The sequence below is a fragment of the Patella vulgata genome, chromosome 9 (assembly GCF_932274485.2).
Source record: "Patella vulgata chromosome 9, xgPatVulg1.2, whole genome shotgun sequence".
NCBI classification, from domain to species: domain Eukaryota; kingdom Metazoa; phylum Mollusca; class Gastropoda; family Patellidae; genus Patella; species Patella vulgata.
In genome coordinates this window covers 39,603,560-39,618,912 of record NC_065887.2, presented here as the reverse complement: position 1 = coordinate 39,618,912, position 15,353 = coordinate 39,603,560, and the positions used below count along the sequence as shown (strand labels likewise).

The following is a 15,353-nucleotide window of genomic DNA, read 5'->3' as shown; positions in this document are numbered from 1 at the left end:
TCTCTCTCTCTCTCTCTCCAGCGCTGGAAGGATGACACTCTTTTCTTTTCCAAGTAAATAGTTTAGCATTGAGAACAATAATTTCGGATTTCTTGAGCTCGTTGATATTTCCCTGTTGAAATACTTTGATTTCGCATTTCATAAAACGTTTCCGACTCTGTGTAAATTTGTTTACGCATCACTAATCCTGATTTACGCCATTTCCTTTCGGCTAGACGACGTATTCGCTTAGCATCGTTTACAGACGCATCATACCATGGTGATTTCTTTTAATGGTTTTGGTTTGGATGGGTGTATGTTTGTCGAGGAGGTCAACTAATGTTTTATCAATTGAAATGAAATGAAATGGAGTTTAACGTCCTACTGTTCTGCTCCTAACCTGTGCTAATGAAGACGGGCATACGCCATACAGTGTGCTATGAGGGAAATTTTGCCCGGACAGCGGCACTACGACCTACTCTTATATCGAATTCCAACTGCCAAGGGATCTTTTACGTGCACGCCAATGTGTACACGGGACCTCGGTTTTTCGTCCCATCCGAATGACTAGACAGTTTTCCTTGTCAGGCCCTCCGTCCTGCATCACTGACAAGGGGAAACCACGCCCGAAAATCTGGATGAACTTTCTCGGCCAATGCAGGGATCGAACACCCGACCTCCAGGCTAGCGAGCTAGCGTCTTACCCACTTAGCCACGTGAAATGTTTTATCAAGTAAAGCTACCTACCATATAATCAACATAATTTAACATTGTGTGAATAGAGTGCTTTTCAGAAGATCGATATTAATATTAAATACTTCAATATTGATGCATTATCTATGTTTAATTTGTGTTGTTGTTAACAGTGAGAACAACAATAACCGGATACATAGCCAACTTTTCATTTTAGTGATAATACATATAATTATTTTAACACTTCATGTTTATCACCTAGGTTATTTTGGCTCGGTCATCATACCGCAGTTACGCTGCCTGTCTATAATAATCCTCGCTTAATGAAATGGGATTTGACGTCCTACCCTTCAGCTCCGACTGGGCTAATGAAGACAGGTTTAGCCGAAATCACTACTTTGTAAATTTTAAGAAACAATTGTTTTGCTTTAGTCTTTATGTGTATGACAGATGTAAAACAAAGTAGAACCACATTATTAAAAAGAATACTATTTTTTTTTTTCGTGTTAATATGTCGGCCATTCGGGAAAGAGATCTATTCTCAAAGTGGCTATATCTCTGTGAGCAAAATGTTGGTGAGTATGACACTGATCAGGGGGTCAATGGCTACATCCCGGTGTTAAAACTAATATTTTGCTTGAATACACTATTTTGCCTATAACGTTTTTTAGGACTTCGAATTCTGTCTTATGGTTTGGATTGTTCGTACTTGGTTTTATTTTATTATAGCAATAAATAATCTTACATTAATTACAAATCTGGTAATGTCCCGTAGACTTAAACAGTTATTTTAATAATCTAACATTATGCATTTTAGACCTTCGAATGATCGGTGTAATACACCAAATCGTTTACCGCCATTATAGTTTAACACCAGACGTTCTAATGATTTTGAAGTTAGTATATAACAATGACATTGTGCCGTATTTGGTACCATTCGTTTCAAATATAATGTAATTGTCTAACTACTACAAAAACAATGTATTATATTCCTTTCTTAACAGCTTCCTAAAGGATCCTTGTTTGGCATCATCCTAGGGGAATTATGAATCTTTTGTATTCTCAGTCATTTAGATTCATGAATATTTAAAATATTTAACGGGTTTTAGACATATTAGCTAAATTGGTATTAATAGCGTTATTATTGACAAAAAAAAACTTTACCATAGAATAAATAAATTGTTTCACATTCACTATGTAGTGTATTACATGTTGTATATAGTGTATCACGTGTTGTATGTAGTGTATCACGTGTTGTATGTAGTGTATCACGTGTTGTATGTTGTGTATTAGGTGATGTATGTAGTGTATCACATTTTATATCAGGTGTTCTATGTAGTGTAATACATGTTGTGTAGTGTGTATCACGTGTTGTATGAAGTGTATCACATGTTATATCACGTGATGTATGCAGTGTATGACAAGTTGTATCACGTGTAGTATGTAGTGTATCACGTGTAGTATGTAGTGTATCACATGTTGTATGTAGTGTATCACGTGTAGTATTTAGTGTGTCACGTGTTGTATCTATATAATAACTGGATAGATCATTGGCTGAGATGTGTGAAGTCACCGGAAGTACCAAGTCCGCCATTTTACAACTCTCAAATCATTGGTTCCTACCGTTGACGTAGTTGTATTTACCTCAAGGTAAACTTCGATAATTAATACCGTTAGTTGTTCTTAAAATAATCATAAATTTTCAAAATTAATTACAAGTTATCCTGAATTAAATGTGCGGCAGTTGAGTGAGTTTATAAAAATAAAATAAGCTAAAACGTGAAAATCACCGTTTATGTGGGCATGCCTTGCTCTTTCTTCTTTTCATTCATAATGCTATTCATAATCATAAATATGATCGCATGGATGGTAAATAGAAGACGTAAATCAGTCCTATTATTTTAATGAAACTTTTCACATCATAGAGGAAGGAAGGAGAAATGAATTCACGGGTGAAAAGAAAAGCAAATAAAAACAGATCGACTTTATTTATAGATTAAGCATTAAGGCCAAACATGCAGCTATTTATGGGCCTACCATAAGGCAACGGTCATATTTATGTATTTCAATAATAATATAGTTCTTCAAGTTTTCTTTTCTTTTTTTATATATATATATATATTTCTTCTTTTATATTTATTTATTTGCTATTGACTTTGATTTAAAGAAAAAAGAAATTGGACACATATTTAGGCCTATATAATAGCCTTTTTAAAAAAAATAATCTCTACATCCTGGGCTTTTTTCCTCTAGAATTAACTGTAAAATTACAGAATAGTAAAGAAGACAATGAGTTAAGACTTAGCCTATAATAATATAGTCCTATAATAATATGTATTTTTAAAGAATAAATTTAAACAGTGAAAATACAGAATTGTAAAGTATGAGAAGAAAATGGGATATAAGCAGGACTATGCAATGAGTAAGGGTCTTTTAAGAAGAAAATAGGATATAGGCCTAAGCTGTGGAAGTGTTTTTTTTTTTTATCATACAATTACCTAATGTATCCTTAAACTTTTCAAAAAATATAAGAGAATACAGAATAGCAACAAAAAACCCCAAAAAAACAAAAAACAAAAAAAACAAAAAATATGTTGATTATATTTCGTTCATTTTTATTTATTTCCCTTTTGTTTGTTTAAACATCAGTGAAAAAGAAGTAATAAAAGAAGCTAGACACATATCATATACACATAGACCTATAATTTTTTTTATTATGTGAATAGCCCATATTGTTTTAAATAGAGTCTTTAAAATTACAGATTATTCTGTCCAAAATACCAAAGAAATAACTAACTGGACATCAAATCTTAGTTTTTCCCCCTCTAAAATTGACTGTGAAATTACAGAAAAGGAAAGACGAAAATGATATATAATGTAGGCCTATATATTTGTGAAAAAATAAATTTTGACTATTTTTTATGGGATATAGGCCCATAAAATATAGTTATATAATGTAATCCTATATTTTATTACAAATCAATTTGTGCTTTTATTCTCTCTGAAATTACCATTGAAAAACAGCATTGTAAATAGTAAAGAAGAAAATGTGATATAGGCCAATAATATAAGTAGTTATTTGTTTTAAAAAAAATAGGATATAGGCCAATACTATAAGTGTTTTTTTTAAAAAAAATAAAGATATGATATAGGCCTATAATATAAGTAATTTTTTTAAAAGAAAAATGGATATAGGCCTATGCAATGACATGTGTTTATTAATATAAAGACCCCACAATAAAAATAACTTATATATAGGCCTATATATCTTTGAACTTTTCTAAAATTACTAGAAATCGAACGCAAATATAGGCCTATATGTGAATGCTACGCATTCGTGAAAATATAAGTTTTCTTGCTTCTCGATGAAATAAAATATGTTATTCACTCTAAAACGACAAATATCCTCTATGTATATTGTAAAGAAAAAGATGAATTTGTGCTATTTTCTTTGAAATTAACACTGAAAACACATAATTGTAAAAGAGATAATGGGATACAGGCCTATAATGTAAGTAGTGTTTTTTAGGAATATGATATACGGCTATAACAGTAGTAGGGTTTTTTTTAAAGAGGAAAATATGATATAGGCCCATGCAGTGAAATGTTTTTATTAAACAATATACAGTTTCCATAATTACAGTAGACTATGAAGAAAATATACGATCCCCCTGAAAAAATTAACTTCTATATCTTTAAACTTTTCTAAAATTACTAGAATAAAAACACAACTGCGCATTTAATGTAAATCTTTTTATATATACATAGACTCTAGAATTACAGACTATGAAGATAATAATATTATATAATACCACATAAAATTAACTTTTCTATATATCTTGACCCTTTTTTTCTGTAAAATACTGAATAGTAAAAAAAGAAAATGGGTTATTTATATAAAGATCCTAAAATGTTAAAAAGAAAGTAGAATATAGGTTTAGATGTATGTAGGTATGTATGTAGAAAAAAGCTATAAAATTACATATTAGGATAAAGAAGAGCACAAAAAAAAAATTAGCTGAACAGTATTTAAATTTGAATATTGCAATATACCATTGCAAAGACAAATTGGTAGTGTAAATACTGCTTATACTTTTATTATTTTATCATGTACCCTATATGTCAATAGATATTATGTACTTGTTTTTTTTACCAAAGGACATGATACAATTTTGGTATTCATAAATATTTGAAATATAGTAGAAAATTTATGGACGAATACAACTGGCTGATTTCCAAACATTTTTAAAATCCAAAATCAAAACTATAATTAAAAAAACAAGGGGTGGCATCTTGCAGTTTACACTCTTTTTCGTCAGATGATTTTATATTTTCCAAACAATGACTGATTTAGTATGTATTATTAATAGTAATGGTACAAAAGCCCATGCCTTACTCTATAATTTAGTATTTATTATTTTCAATTGTATATATAAATTGATAAATTCAACGTTATATTATAATCTGATTTACGGCAAACTGTATGGTTCGCCTCAAAACATTTTATGGCCTTCAGCCGATATATTATAATGAGAATGTGCACTTTTAACTATTTTAAGAATAAAATCAGTCTTGTACCCTTTTAAAAGTTATTTTATATAAAAACGCCAACAATGTTTTAGACACATTATAATGTTCTGTTGTTAATGTTTTCGTCGAATTTGCTTGTAAACAAAGCGCATACTAATAGTGGAAATAAGAGACTATAAGTGCTTCTGGGTGTAGCAAGATGGCGGACGGTGGCTTCAAGCTACGTCATTTGTTGATTGCGTCATGAGCTATGATTTACTAATGACATCGATTTGTCGTACACCGCATTAGTGCAAAGAGTTCTTTGTGTACACGGGACCTCCATTTTCGCCCTCCATTCTGCACCACCTGGCAAGGAGGAATCACGCTGGATGATCTTTCTTGGTCAACACAGGGATCAAATACGTGACATCCAGGTTAACAAGTCAACGTCTTACTCACTGAGCTTCCGTGGCTCCATCACACTGATATCAAATCACGATACTGATCTTTGTCTTGTTAAATAATCCATAGTGCAAAATCTAGGTATGATGCTGATATTGGAACAATAGACTGTTTTATATACAGGTACAGTGGTGCTATTGGATCTATAGAATGTTTATATAGAGGTACAAGTAGATGACCCGGCGCTGCTCGGGTTGGAAGTAGTATAACTGGAAGAGGTAGCCCAACGTCACCAGGCCTATGTTACTCCTTGGTCCGAGCTACCCCTATATACCAAATTCTAACCCCTGGGTGTAGCCACAATCTTGAACAGACAGACAGACGGACAAACAATCAAACGACAGTAACAAATATTAGTATAGATGGTGCTGCTATTGGAACACTATAATGTTTTATGTCTAGGTACGGTGCTGCCATCGGTCATGTTGAATGTTTTATATTTAATCAGAAGTAGTATCCAGGGAACGGGTTAGAAAAAGTCAGCATATCCCCGCTTGTACGTGACAAGGAGTAGGGTCGCCTGTCCAACACGTGTGTTTTCTCCAGATCCCCTGGTTTCCTCCCACTGCTTAGGATGGGGTTAAACATCCACTCGACACAGAGTAGGTCATTTCGGGACTAAAATATGGTTCAATTTTATTTCAATAATTATCTTGGGCGTAGGGCTATTTAGCTGTGGCAGGAAATCGGAGGACCCGGAGACAAAAAAAAAATAACTCCTTTCTTAATTAATGATGTATGGAGAACATGGGTCTTTCCGGTCGATATATACGTAGAATGTAAAATGATTTTATATTGGCATAAAATTATCACTGGAAACCCTAGCATTATGTTGTTTATTAGTATGATATATACAGAAGTTAGCTATAGTTGGATTAATAACATTAAATGAATCCTAGATAATACTGGGCTTTCTTATATATGTTATATATGGTACCAACAAAATGTTAATCGCAAATCGTTGATGCAAACGTTATTAGAAAAGCTAACAAAAAGATGAGTTTGTGCAGAACTGGAATACAAAAATATCATAAGGTAGTAAATGTATTAATTATAGAATATATAAGCATACATTATGTAAGAGCTAAATTTGCCTATTGCAGGTCTTTATAGATCTAAATATTACCGTTGTCAGTCAGCACGTCAGCTATTTGCTCAACCGGAGCTTTATGATGAATTGCTAGCATTTTTAAAAGAGACAAACTTTTATTCAAAATTTTAATTGTATATATTTATCATATATGGTGTTTTAAATATTTATATATGTAAAGGAATTGATATATTTATTTTTAATTATATTTTCTGTGATATTTGTTTTTATTTACATATATGAATACATCCCTGTGATATTGTTTTAATTTGTCTCGTTAAATTCACCATGTTTGGCGCAATATAACCCGGTTGGAGCTGACGTGCCATTAAACAACATTTCATTTCATTACTTCATTCATGATTTAATCATGAAATGGACAATCGAGACTATGTTTTTTTTATCGCACAGACTTTAGTAATGATGATCGAGGCTAGGCCGAAAATTCAATCGCTAAAATCGCGGTTCATAGTTGGTCAATTTGACTGAAATTTTCAGTAAATTCCCTTTACATTATCCTGTTTTTAACTATTATAGTGAGAACTGCCATCTCCTTATCTAATCTCTCATAATGTATCTTTGAGAAAAAATTTAAATTAGGAGACTACATGTGAAATGTGCCCCTAAGATATCGTAAGTGTCTTTAAAAATTGCGATGTAGAAGTCATAGATTGCCTATTAAGACAGTATCATATACCAACATATCCAGACAGGAAAGGAAATATATATGTAGAATGTCTATTATTTGTGGACTACAGGTCTCAGTATGTAAATATATATTATTTACAATTTCCATCCACACGTAAAATGAATGAATTATTGTATATTAAGGGTAAAGATATTAGAATTATGTAAATTCATTGAAAATATATGATTGTTTTTCTTGGTCCCACAAATGTAAATACTTTTAAGGAATAGTCTGATGTTTAGTAAAATATTATTTTAAGATACTATTAATTAATGTTAAATGTAAATCGTTGATAGTTTGATGATGAATGAAATGTATGAATATAATGAAAATATAAAATGAAACCTAATGAATTCTTGTAACCTGATAGTTTTCGTGAATAAAGATTATTATTATTATCTTCGCGCAGTGGAGAGTGTTGGGGGGTGTGTGTGTGTGTGTGGAGGGCGGGTTTGTTCCGTGTAATGGACTAGGACCTCTCTTTATCTAAATTCAGCCGAACAGTTGGACGTTAGACCTCATTTCATTTCTTTTCATCTAAATTCAACACTGGTGTGTTCAATCTCCCAACAACACATGCACCGATGATAACCATTGTGCCATGTCACTTTATGACCGAGCTAATATATAGTTGAATGACTGGTCTTTGAATTTTAAATTAAAATAATTATTATTGCTTTGAATTTTAAATTAAAATAATTATTATTGCATATATTATGATTGACTAATTACCATGCACAGTTAATTTTATTATCATGGTAGACAGCTGTGTGGAGGTATATAATCACTTCAATTTATAAAAGTCGATCAGTTTATAGACCAACTGTGCATTGTAAAGATATAGCAGTGGAATTCAAGGTAAATACGATAACGCATAAGTAAATAAGCTGTACCCCATTCAGATATCCGAATTAGATTAGTCAATAGATATGATATTTGATAATGGAGGCTACATCGTGGCGTCATATTGTAGCCTCAATTACATTGCCGTACTTAGTGTAACTTTGGTTTTTTTTTTTTAAAAGTATATATGGGGTTAATAGTATTGTAGCTAGGAAGGGGGGCGCCTGTTGGTCTACTATATTACTCTTTGAGGTAATCGGTTGATTCGGACCATGGCTCATTCGGACCCGACCAGATTCTTGATAAGACATGGGTACGTGGCGAGGCGGGAGGGCACCTGTTTGTCTATACTAATTACCGCTATTTGTGTTAAAATTGGGTCCATTCATCGGGAAACCACCACAAATCTCTTTGATGTTTATTTTCGGAACAAGGTAAGCGAACTATTACGCTTGTTTTTCTATACATCATTTATTTGGAATAACACAGTAGGCTACATTTTCCATTATGCTTCTTACAACTGGGACTGGTATTGGTTTTAAAATGTTACAACCTATTGACATTTACTTAGATTGGCGGGGGAAAAGCATACATGGTCACGATAGAGACTAGATAAAAACCCTTTTAAACTTAGTTAAATGTCTAATGACGCTTTTTTTTAGTATTTATAGCTATGCTATCTATCCTTATACTTATCCTTATTGATATAGATTAACATCATGCTAGCCCTGTGGATTATAACAGTTGTTGTTGGCTACTTTACTATCAAATGGTTTCTGAACAGATTAGAGGTGGGGAACTTTGGTGACAAATACGTCTTCATAACCGGATGTGATACGGGGTTTGGAAATCGCCTAGCCAAGAAATTAGATGGTTTAGGTTTAAACGTTATTGCCTCTTGCCTAACTAAAGATGGTGCCTCAGAATTGAAGAAGGTGACGTCAGAACGACTGACGACTGTTTCATTGGATGTTACGTCAACACAAGACGTTAAACGAGTAATGGAGGAAATTGATGAAATGATTCCGGTCAATAAAGGTAATTTGAATAGTAGCTTACCCACAGGGGTTGGTAGGGGACTTGCGAAGCCCATTAGACCCATGACAAGAATGCATCAGTTCCTCGCAAATAAGCTTGTGCAAATTCAAAAACAAAATTAAATTCACAATCTGATGGAGGTGCAACGTCCTACATTCATCCATCCATACCGTCTATAATTTATTATTTTATAATGATTCAATAATTTTGTATACAGAATTTGGAAATTTGGAAATTTCATCTTCTATCTAAACACATCTTTGCAATACACAAAACAGGAGAAAATTAGTCATAAATTTAATAAAATTGTTTTCAGATATTCTAAATTATTCATAAGCAGGCAATGTATACAAATTTGTTTTCTTCGTCGGCAGACTATCTTCACTCAGCAGTGATTACTTAATAAAGTTGAAATTTTTAAATCACGGTTTCGCCAAATTCTGACTACAGTGATCTTTCTAATAATATATCAATAATCACAAGCATTGAACATGTAATAAGGGAGGGGAAAATAGCATCCTGAATAGGCCTAATAAGCGGGAATTATGCTCCAATTGGCCTTGATTGAAAACGCGTCAGAACGATAAATATAACAACCGCTAGGATTCTAGGCATCAAATCGTTTTATAGGGTATTTGAGGGGAATGTTAGCACGAACTACTCTTGCCTGAACAAGAACTAGCAACAAAATTGAGTTGAAGGTTTGCAAATAAAATAATAAAAGCCAAGAGTTACCCCCCTTTAGTCTCGGTTAGCAGGGCGCAATCATGTCATTAAGGACTGGCATCGCCAGCCAAAGAACAACTCAATAAGAACAATTTTTTATTCTCTTAAAAATCTTTGAACGTTAAAAATATTTTATTGGCGATATATGAATAACATTTCCTTTCATAATTCATTAACCAGCGGCTTGAGACTATAAAAATTTGCCTATTGATAATAATGAGAATATTATTTGAAAACTTAATGGGAGCACTTTTTGAAATGGGTGTAAAAATGTTTCTTAAATAGTTCCAATATCGATAAACACGTTACTACCGCGTCTCGTGATCGAATGATTCAAGCATGTTTAAACGGACAATAAACGCCTCTAAATTCGAAACAGGAAGTGTAATGTCCTATAGTTTCTATACTGTACAGTGTAATATACACCCGCTCAAAAATTAAGCACCACCAACTTCAATAATAAATTTTGAAGCGAAAATTCAACATAGAAGAAAACGGTCAATGATGTTTAAAACTAGGTTACGTTATAGAGAGGTAACATGCAAAAACAACTTTGCATGATATGCACGTGCGCGGTGAAAGTCACTGTAGCAAGCTGACCCTACAACTTTAAAAATCGAAGTTTAGTCCTGTCATTGCTAAGAGGTTTCGAGTCGTAAAGCGATTGAAAAACGCATTGGAACTATGCCTCGACGGCGTATTAATAACAATGAGAGGTGGCAAATCATCGGAATGCGAAATGCTGGCATGTCATGTAGGGAAATTGGACGGCAACGTAACATAAACCACAGCGTCATCAGTCGTCTTGTAAGGAAGCACAGAGCTACGGGGGATGTCAAAGATCGTCAACGAAGTGGAAGACCACGAAAAACCACACCTCGTGATGACCGACTCCTTGTAAGACATGCCAGGCAGGACCCGAGATCGACAAGTCGGACTCTCAGAGACAGGTGGCTAATCAACACCCGATTGTCCCTTAGTACGGTGAAACGACGACTAAAAGCAGGTGGACTGTCTTCTCACTCAGAGACATATTCAAGAACGATTACAGTGGTGCAACGCAAGGAGTGGTTGGAACATCCGGTCTTGGAGACGTGTCCATTGGTCGGACGAAAGTCGGTTTCTGTTACATGTAACTGACGGGAGAGCCCGGATTTGACGTTCACGAGGCACTGCTTACCAACAGCATAACATCCAGCCAGAGATTCCATTCGGCGGTGGTTCTGTGATGGTTTGGGGATGCTGTTCATATGACTGCAAACTGGAGCTGATTCAAGTTCAAGGCAACCTCAATGGCGACAGATATCAAAATCAAAAAAATCTGGTGGTGCTTAATTTTTGAGCGGGTGTATATATATATATACATCAATAGTAACCTATTCGTATACCTCATTAATATTCATTAGTTTCATCAATTTCTTATATGTATACACTGTTAAAATTATATGTATATTTACAGTTATAAGTATAGTAAAAATACAGTGCAGGATTTGTCAGATCACATGGTTTGTTATCTTACATTTAAAACGATGTAGATGCATATAAATACAAGGCTTATGGAAGTTTACATCAAACGTAATGTAGCTATACAATCATATGCCATTTTACATTATATGGGCTGTATATTAACAAAAATGTCGTTGTAAATATTATTTTTACAGAAAATTGTAAATTTACTGTCAAATAGTGGTAACATCGGCTATTCCCAGTTCGACTACATACCGAATTTTGTGCAAAATATTTACTGTTTTGTCAGTCAGTTTAGTCCATTTTAGAGAAATAGGTTATTCAAAATCTGAATGCACCGAACTGGCTAATAAAGACAGACATATGCAATAGATTGGATTGTGTGGGACATTTTGTTTGGACGGTGTTATATCAGCTACTATTTCCATTGAAAGGAGCAGAGCAGTAGGACAGTAAACTCCCATTTCATATAATTTCTTAACATTATTGAATGTTGTTTTACATGCTCGGCTGAAAGGTCCGCAAAACTTTCTGTGTTCGCCAGGATCGAACCTAGTTCTAATTAGCCAAGAGGGGACAACCATATTCCTTTTAGAAATATTACCTTGGCAAATTACATATAATATGTAATTCTACAATAGTTATGAGGTATTATTACATAAACTCTGTAAAACTACATAATATGTTATCGTACCAATTTATGTGAATTAACATCATGGTAAGTTTACATGTACTCCATTTACATACATGTAAATTTACCTTCGATGTATCTCATCTACATTAGCCCAGTTCGGAGCAGAACAGTAGGACGTTAAATTTCATTTCATTTCACCTTGGATGTATAATAGCTAGAGGTAAAATTACATTACAGACTGTGAAATAACATGAAATGTTAAAATACAGTTATAACGATGGCGATATTTCTGCCAGTTAAAAAAGGGTAAAAATACATAATAATTTTAACAGTATAAATGCATTTACTATGTAAGAGCCTACACCAATAAAGTAGACGTGCCTTTGTCTTATGTAATATAGAAGCTATTACAGAAAGTGTTATCCCCAAATTTATTGTTACAGGTTTATGGGCGATCGTCAACAATGCTGGAGTCCCGGGTTCCATTCTACCCTTTGACCTTACAACCAAAAAAGATTTTGAAGAAGTACTGCCTGTTAATTTATTGGGACTAATTGATGTCTGTATCAAGTGTGTGCCCCTACTCAGGAAAGGAAGGACAAAGGGACGGGTCATTAATGTTTCTAGTGTTGCTGGACGCTTTGCAGTAGGTGCGAGTCCTTATGTAGCGTCCAAGTACGCCGTTGAAGGTTTTTCAGATGGTCTCAGGTATGTTGTTTCTTGTTGTTTTTAGGCGGAGGGATGATGGACTGTCTGTATACGGGTCGTGCGTATATTATTAATATATGGTATCGTTTTATTTTCGTTTAACTTAGGTTCTCACTTTATCACAAAATGTACATACTGCTCACGGGTGGGATTTACCGTCCATGGTTGATTTTATATTACCGACACAGATTACGTGTTGTAGACTTGGAAAATAGTCAGTTTAACACTGGAATAAATGGGCAGGTCAGATTTGAATGATGCCCTATTTTAGTTCAATCTTTCAATCTGCCTTTTTTTTTCCATTAGTGACGTCATATACGTGGTTCGTCTTCTGAGAATGGAGACGTTTTAGGTACCTCCAATAGTGTAGGTTGTCTTGATATCTTATCCAACTACATTATGCATTTGGGACGCAAATAGATATCGATGAAATGATTTCTTGTCGTGTATGCCGAAACGTCTCTGCTCACATAGACCACCAACATTCACTGAAAGAGATCATTTTCTCTACTAATTCACACAGTTTACGTAATTATTTCGTTATTCTTTTTACTTGCGGTAGTTACTATGTTCACGCATTTCGGTAAAAAAGGGGAAATTGCGGTCCTTGACACGAAGAAAGTCCCCCGCCCCCACCTACACACAGACTCAGACGCTGGTCGCTTTTGATTATAAAAAGTTTCTCTTTCAGGCGTGAGTTAAAGTGTCAAGGAATATCTGTCCATATAATAGAACCGGGTCAACATACAACTTCTCTCGCAAATAAGGAGAAAATAATCAAAGACCTTGAGCAGGCTTTTCATAGAACCAGACCTGATACACGAGACTACTATGGTGAAGAATACATTAAGAAATGTGAGTTCAAATGTTAAATTTTCCTGTGGCCTCAAGATGCTTTAAAACACGAAAATGAAATGAAATGAAATGAAATGGGGTTTAGCATTCTACCGTTCTACTCTGACAGGGCTAATAAAGATGGGTATCCGCCATGCAGTGTGCTATGAGGGAAATTTTGTCCATGCAGTGGCGCTACGGCCTACTCTTATATTAAATTGCAATTACCAAGGGATCTTTTACGTAGGGGTACAGTGATCAAGATTGTCACGTTTCGAGCTCCAGTTGGCTGATAACCTCTGGCTTGCGGTCGTGGTTACCATCCTTGGTGTGGGCGATGTTACTTGGAGATAAGGGCACCTTCTCAACTTCGTGGGTTTACTCGGGGTACTGCAATTTTCTTCCACAGGAAAGACCAATGCGTGTGCGCTAAGCAAATTAAATCAAAACTTGTCTCCGATATCAGTAGTATAGAAGGCACCCAGGGGTGATTACGGCACCCCGAGGTATTTGGTTACGGCACCCTATGGTGGTTACGGCACCCTGAGGTATTTTGGCTCGGGGTACTTTGAGGTATTTGAGCTCGGGGCACTTTGAGGTATTTGAGCTCGGGGTGGGGGGGGGGATTTCAGGTATGGGCACATTGAGGTAACTTGAATGGTTGATAGCGGTCATCGGTTGTACTTGTTCATGTGAGGGCTGGTTTGAATGGTGTGGGTGTCCGAGAATTGGTTTATCTGTACCGCGCATGGCACAGGCGTCGTCCCACCCCATAGACCAACACATGTCCTAAAATCCCTGTAGTCAATTGTATTTGTTCATTCAGTTTTCTTATTTCCTCATTTAGTTATTTATTTATAATTTAGTTATTTATTTATAATTTAGTTATTTATTTATAATTTAGTTAATTATTTATCTAATTAATTTTCTTTCCTTTTTTTTTTCCATTTTTTCAACCATTTTTTTTTTTCATTAATCAATTGTTTAATTAATTTTTTCATTATTTCTTTTTTCAATAACTTTTTTTTTTTTTTTTTTTAATTTATATAGTTTTAATGAAATTTTCCATTTGAAACGAGGTGTGGCGTCCATACTTGTTGAGGAAGACAGGGACTAGATTAATATGGGGGTGTTACATTTTGGAACTTGAATATTCTTAGATTTAACCAATCAAAATTGAGACAGAGCGGGAGAAAGAGATGTGTCAGTAACCTTTAGGGAAGACCATACTTTTAACAGATGTGATTTGGTTTTGATTTTGTTTTTGCTGAGTTGTTCAAAAATCAAAAGGTGTGTGTCATTAAGGCATGAGAATTGTTTTTTAAAAGTAAAAAAAAAATAACTAGATAATTGTAGTCATTATCGTATTAATTAATATGTTAATATATTAATTGTTTTGTATTAATTTAGGTTAGTTAAACCCTAACGTACTTGAATAAGAATGTTTTTATTTTAGCATTTTTGAAATATATTAAAACCCACATTCATATTAACAAGTACAACCGATGACCACTATCAACAATTCAAATTACGTAGTTGTCACATGATCATTTGTAAATCGCCTCAAGTGCCGCATACCTCAAAGTGCCGATGCCCTCATTGGTTGGCTTTATACGCATATTAAATCGATTTAATATATACATTAAATCTCGAATTAATATATATATATACTCAGCCAA

At 34.1% G+C, this 15,353-nt stretch overlaps 1 protein-coding gene across 1 annotated transcript; it reads left to right on the top strand.

The window, feature by feature from the left end:
- Positions 1-8,986: 8,986 nt before the first annotated feature.
- On the top strand, positions 8,987-13,712 carry LOC126807738 (retinol dehydrogenase 16-like). The gene is made up of 3 exons (XM_056103299.1): positions 8,987-9,305; positions 12,660-12,840; positions 13,532-13,712. The coding sequence occupies exons 1-3, from the start codon at positions 8,987-8,989 to the stop codon at positions 13,710-13,712; spliced, it is 681 nt and encodes a 226-aa protein (XP_055959274.1).
- The last annotated feature ends 1,641 nt before the right edge of the window (positions 13,713-15,353 follow it).